This window comes from Zalophus californianus, chromosome 13 (assembly GCF_009762305.2).
Source record: "Zalophus californianus isolate mZalCal1 chromosome 13, mZalCal1.pri.v2, whole genome shotgun sequence".
Lineage (NCBI taxonomy): Eukaryota > Metazoa > Chordata > Mammalia > Carnivora > Otariidae > Zalophus > Zalophus californianus.
In genome coordinates this window covers 39,311,993-39,318,728 of record NC_045607.1, presented here as the reverse complement: position 1 = coordinate 39,318,728, position 6,736 = coordinate 39,311,993, and the positions used below count along the sequence as shown (strand labels likewise).

General features: G+C 37.6%; 1 protein-coding gene across 1 annotated transcript; it reads right to left on the bottom strand.

The window, feature by feature from the left end:
- Positions 1–5,642: 5,642 nt before the first annotated feature.
- Positions 5,643–6,202, bottom strand: LOC113934759 (60S ribosomal protein L12-like). Its single transcript, XM_035723754.1, has one exon. The coding sequence runs from the start codon at positions 6,138–6,140 to the stop codon at positions 5,643–5,645; it is 498 nt and encodes a 165-aa protein (XP_035579647.1). The 5' UTR covers positions 6,141–6,202.
- Between the last annotated feature and the right edge of the window lie 534 nt (positions 6,203–6,736).

Here is a 6,736-nt window from a genome sequence, read left to right as displayed (position 1 = left end):
AGTTCTCATTTCTGTGCACTGAGGACACTGCAGTCTAGGTTCTAGTGACTCTCCTAAGGTCACTGGTTGCAGGGGCAGAGCCAGAGTCAGAAACTCTGTCCTTCGGATTCTATCCTTTGCTTTTCTCCCGATATCCATCTACGTTCTTAGATATCTACCCACGTCTTTCCTGGTCTCTTCTTCCTCATGCAGCACTTCGTTCAGGGAGTTTATAAAGACTGAGATTAAATTCATGAAGCTCTGAGATTACTTAACATCATCAACTTCTAGAGGGTGGTGAACACGACTTAGCCAGGTTTACACTGCCAGGCCGAGCATATTAGTCAGATAAATGAATGCTCAACACACACCTCCTGAATGAGGCAACTAGTGAGCCAACAAACAGGAAGGAGGAGCTGAGACTATGAGGAATTTACTCCTTGATGACAAAGAGCTCATCATCAAGTATTTTAAAGCACTCTGTTGGATATTTTATAAGGTCTAAACAACATATAGTCTGTTGCTCACTGGATTTGTGGTACTTTTATAGAAGAGATGTTATCACGAGCTGAATTTTGATATTATAACGCAGAGAGAGAAGAAAGTAGAATTGTGTGATTGTCTCAAATATTTGTGACAAATTGAACTTGGCTGCAAACACATATTAAATCTCAGTATTACAAAATATCTTCCCCTTAAGCCAAAAAGCACTAAGGACTGAATTTGCCCAAGACAAATAAGGGCATGGAGATTAAATGGGAAAATATGGTGACGATTATCTTGATATGAAAATTCATCTAATGATGACAATTTTTTTCCTTTTATATTCCATTGGTTTTCAGCTAGTAGTAAAATACATCTTGAAAAAAAATATTTATCAGCATGATTTGACCCTTGCAAAAGAAATGAACTGCTCCACAACCCTCAGTTTATAGACTAGGCCTAGGCCATTTCTGAACTATTTGAATTAAATAGACAGAAAGCACAGACTGATGGCTCTCCATGGCTGTCCCAGGACCACAGAGAGCTCATAATCCATAAAAGCAACCAGATAAATGTAAATATAGCTCTTTATGAGAACACTGGACAAATTCACCCCCTCATTTAATAAAAAGTCGCCAAGTGAGATGATATTCCCAGGAATGGTGCAAATGATCTGCTGTGGGGATGAAAAAAACAAAGGCCTGGGTGTTATATGCAAACAATGAATCGTGGAACACTACATCAAAAACTAATGATATAATGTATGGTGATTAACATAACATAATAAAATAAAAAAAATAATAAAAAAAGAACAAAGGCCCAGGACAGATATTTTCTATATAAAAACAGAAAGCACCACATTTGTAGGAGCTGTTGGACTGATGCGCTTCTGTCAGATAAATACGCACCCCTGTTTTTAGCAAGGCACTGAAAGTTTCCATTCAAGAACATCAATCAAGTACACTGCTTAAAAATCAGGTACTCTAAACACACAGTTATTTATTTGTTAACATGGAAAAAGTTCTATTCATCTGAGCTTTTGTGCAGATGACATAGGTATAACATGGCACTGCTATTTTTCATTTAATCTTTTGTGAACTTGGCTGGGGAAAGGAAATATGCTCACAATCACAGGCGGAAGAAGGCAAAGAATTTTAGAAGCAGAATGTAACTGTACCTCTTTTGGTTACAAACAATAAACTGAAGTTCTGGAGTATAGATGCAATGGCCTATGTCATAAACAGACAGGGTAACAGTGTTGTCTCAACTAAAACTTTGGTTGAAACATCTATAGTTTTCGTTTTTGTTTTTCAGTACTTCAACCAACTATTTTGTGATGTGGACCTTTTAACAGAGATTGAAAACTGGTTATGGGCTTAGTCCCCATTTGGGTCAGAATATTGTTTTTGTTCTGACAGGTCTGCATGTGAGGCTCACCTCTCAGGCTAGGTAAGAAAGGTCAGGAGCTGTCTGCTGGTTATTCCACTCTGTTCCAAGGCAGTTGACTGTAGCCTGAAACCCCAACTGTTTTGCAAATAAGGAGAGTTTGTAACAGGGATAGTGGCCCAGAGTGGTTATATGGATTCCTACAAAATCTTCAGTGTTGCTAGAAAAACACTGTGAAATGATTCTATATGAAGAATGGAGTATTTTTATTTACCCAGTGTTAAGCTCTTTGAAATAAAAGCCTCCGTGGAGCTTATCTAAAACCATTATGACTTTTCATAGACTGATTTAAGAACTTCTGTTTCCCAGAAAATAAACACAATATGGACAAATACAGCAACAAAAAATCACAACTCTATCCTAAATCAAGCAAATACATCGTACCGCTTCTCTGACTTACTAAAAACAAGAGGACCTCACAGGAGTCTGGATTTGGAAAGATTTTCTTTGTAGTCTGACAAGAAGTATTTTCCTACTGATAATCAGGTTTAAGGGAAAAGTGAGGCCGGAGAGCTGAGCTCAAGATTAAATGGATCAGGATCAGATAAAAATTTCAAGATGATTTTTTTTTCTGTTTCATTTGATCTTTCCTCTGAAAATATCTGACTTAAGAACAAAAATATTGCAAATGTACTATTTTTAAAGAATTGGATAGACAAGTGATAATCACAGGGTTTGTAACATCTGTTCACTTCCAAACACACACAAACACACATGCACACGGGAAAATAATGCTCTTACTCCAAATGTTACTGGGTTTTTTTCATAAAATACATGATCAGGGTTATGATGTTTTTTTCCCCTTTTATAAAATAAGACTCCTGGGAATGTTTTTTTATATTTATATCTTGCTCAAACATTTCAAAAAATTAGCATTATTCCTACCTTTTGAAGAAATAGGCAAGAATATAGTTTTAGAAGATAATTTAAAACTTTGATTATGCTGTCATCATTAAAACTTAAAATACCTGAAAAGGTAATGATCTTATACTTGAAAAACAGATTAAATCAATAAACAAAAATGATTTTAAACAATCTCAGAGGAAACATGAGAAATTTGAACTTTTATAAAGGTAGTTTATTCTACTTTTCTCCATAACAGAAAAGCATTTCTCCAATTAACAAAAGACAAAACAAGGACCTGGGACAGAGACTCCAGACAAGCTTCTCAAGTGAATATGTTGATGAATGAAAGACTATGGTTCACATGTCAATTTAAGGCTTATCAGATCATATACAAATCAGTCAGCAAATAAGGCATAGCAAGTCAAAGAACTTTATTGTTTAAAAATACGCCTTGAAATTAGGGAGAAGATATTTTAAAACTCATTTCTCAGACATATTTACCATATTTTGTAACAATTTAAAACATATGTTTAAAATGAAAAGGGGAAAAAAATAAAATGGAAAGGGAGCGATCCAGTTTTTTGTTTATTTAGCATCTTTGTGGAAATGGAAATCGCCTTTGCAAAATTGGGTTCGTGTTATAGAAAAAACATCCATTGTATGGTCTGTCCTGATGAGCTATCTCAGTTGAGGTAACTGTGCATATTTAGAGGTAGAAAAACAAATGACAAATCGGAGTAGTAGTCTCTTTTCTCTTTGGGCTGCCAGCACAGTCATCAGCCTAAGGCAAGCTCCCACTTGTGGAGGCAACCAAATGAGCTTCATTTTCTTGCCACTTCTTACCTCGAGGCTGATGTTGCAAACCACAACGTGACACGGGCATGAGATTGTGTAGTTACAAAAGTTGGAAGGGAAACCCTCTATGTTTACACACCCCAGTTAAAAAGAAAGCTCTGCTTTGGTATGTGAGAAAAAAGGCAGGTCTATTAAGAAAGAAGGAAATCTGTTACTTGGATTTCTCTGGCATTATTATCTCCTGTGCCTCTGTGACACATTCCCCTCACAGAGACTTCATTAGGGACACTCCATGGGATCAAATAGGAACAAATGAAGATAGAATCAAATACAAGCATCTCCTGCTTAATTGTAGTTAACTACTAATAAACATGTTTCTAGTAACTTGGAGCTTATTTCCATTGTGTTAAAGAAAAATTATATTGTATTATATTACTTTCCCAAACCTCTATTTTCCTAAAATGTAACCAAAACAAAGTAATGGAACCAAATTATCATTAACAGGTAAAATGATTAAAACATCATTTCCTGATCACCAAACAAGACGGTTAAAAAACAGGGATTTGGGGGGCGCCTGGGTGGCTCAGTCGTTAAGCGTCTGCCTTCAGCTGGGGTCATGATCTCAGGGTCCTGGGATCCAGCCCCACATCGGGCTCCCTGCTCCGCGGGAAGCCTGCTTCTCCCTCTCCCACTCCCCCTGCTTGTGATCCCCCTCTCGCTGTGTCTCTCTCTGTCAAATGAATAAATAAAATCTAAAAAAAAAAAAAAAAAAACAGGGATTTTTGTTTTGTTTTCAGTTATGTGGTAACAAGCAGAACTTTCGTGTTCTGCATTTATAATTCAACATGGCAGAAAAATACTCAGTAACAAGTATATCTGATAGAAAAAAATGCAGAAAATTTTACAATAAAATATGAAGCAATCTATGTATCTAATTCCTTAGCTTCAAGAAAGTTTGAAATCAGGGCTAAAGCAAATTCTTTTTTCATTCGTTCATGTTGTTGCATGTTGGTTCTTTTTTGTTTGTTCTTTTCAATTCCTGAATAGAATGTCACTCTATGATTGTAATAGTTGGCTTATTCATTTTCTAATTGATAGATACATGGAAGTTTCCAGTTTGGGGCTATAATGTAGTGAGCATAACAAATATTTTATACATATGGTTTATGCTTCAAATCTTTTAAGTACCAATAATAAAATTGTTGAATCACAAGGCAAGTGTGTGTTTAACTTAATAAGATATTGCAGAAGTTTTCCATAGATGTTGTACCTTCGCATGTTCCCCCAGCAACATGTAAGGGAAACAGTTGTTCCCTCTCCTCTCCAACATTTGATTCGTTAAATCTTGTTAATATTAGCTATTTTAGTGAGTAGTGGGATTTTACTGTGGTTTAAGATGCACTTCTCTAACAACTAATAATGTTGAGAATCTCTCCATGTGTTCATTACGTATTTGTGTTTTCTTTTGTATGAAGTGCCCATGGAAGCTTTTGCCTATTTTTTACTGAGTTGTTCTTTTTTTTTTATTGACTTGTAAGAGTTCTTTTTGTAATGTAAATATTATTCCTTTGATGAATACATGTACTGAGAATCTGATTATGCAGTCTATGATTTTCTTCGTGTTTTGATGAGTACAGTTCTTAATTTTGATGAAGAACAGTTTGATGTTTCTGCATTTAAGAAATCTGAACTCATTCACATTGCAATAATCTTCCCCTCTGTTTTCTTTTATGAACTTTCTAAATTTAGCTTTTACAGCAAGATCTGTAATCTACCCTGAGTTAATTTTTGGTATGGTGATTTTATGTATAACGTGAAGCTTAAGTCGTGGTTCAACTTTTTTCCATACAGATATTCAATTGGTCCAGAGCCATTTGTTTAAAAGATTTCTTTCCCCCACTAAATTATATTGGTGCCTTCGTCAAAATTCATTTGTATATACGTAAGTCCATATTCTGGGTATTTTACACTCCATTCTTTGTTCATCTATCCTCAACCCCATTACTGTTTCTCTACCTCTTTTCTTCTTCTTTTTTTTTTTAAAGGTCCACTGGTTGTCAAATGATCCTTTATTGAAACATTTTCCTTTGTAGTTAACTAGCCAGGCATTCCAGCGCACCACTGTTGATGTCATCTATGATGTCATGAGGGTGGCGGCCATCTACATTGCAGCCCACAGACTGGGCAGTCCCCAGGATCTCTTTAATGGTTCCAGAAAGTTCTCTCGCTAAAGATCGGTGTCGCATCTGTCGGGCAATATTGACAATCTCATCAAAAGTGATATTTCCACTGTGCTTAATGTTTTTCTGCTTCTTTCTCTCTCTTGGTGGTTCCTTGAGGGCTTTGATAATCAGGGCAGAGACAGAAGGTACCACTTCAATCTGGGCCTGTCTGTTCTGAATGGTCAGTTTCACCGTAATCCTTAGACCCTTCCAATCACCGGTTGCCTTGGCGATGTCATCACCAAACTTTTTTGGAGACAGACCCAGCTGGCCTATCTTGGGGGCCAGGGCAGACGTGGCACCGACTTCACCACCGGTGCACCTCAGGTACACGACTTTGATCTCGTTGGGGTCGAACTTAGGCGGCATGGTGGAGGTGGCTGGTGTCGGATGAACCCGGATTCGGGACGACCGAAGAAAGTTGCACCTTTGCCTCCCCAAGCCGAAAGCCAAAAGCTCTACCTCTTTTCTTCTGACCCAGCTCTCCTCTCATTCCTGTGCTCTACTTCTTGCAACCTACTCACAGCCTCTCTATCATCCTTAAACAATACTTGAAAGGTGTCCTTCACTTTGCCTTACATTATTCCTCAAAGGCATGGCTAGATCTCTCATAATGGATATCACTCCATTGTCTTCTGGTTTGCATTGTTTGAGAAAAATTCAGTGGTTATTCTTTTTTAAAGATTTTATTTATTTATTGGAGAGAGAGAGAGAGTGCAGAGTGAGAGAGAGAGAGCATGAGCAAGAGGGGATGAGGGAGAGGGAGAAGCAGGCCCCCCACCGAGCAGGGTACCCATTGCCAGGCTCCATCCCAGGACCCTGAGATCAGGACCTGAGCCAAAGGCAAGTGCTTGACCGACTGAGCCCCACCCAGGAGCCCCTCAGTGGTTATTCTTATTGCTTTTTCCTTGTATAGAGTATTTAACCACTAATCCTGAGTAGTCTTAGAATCTACTCTTTTGTCG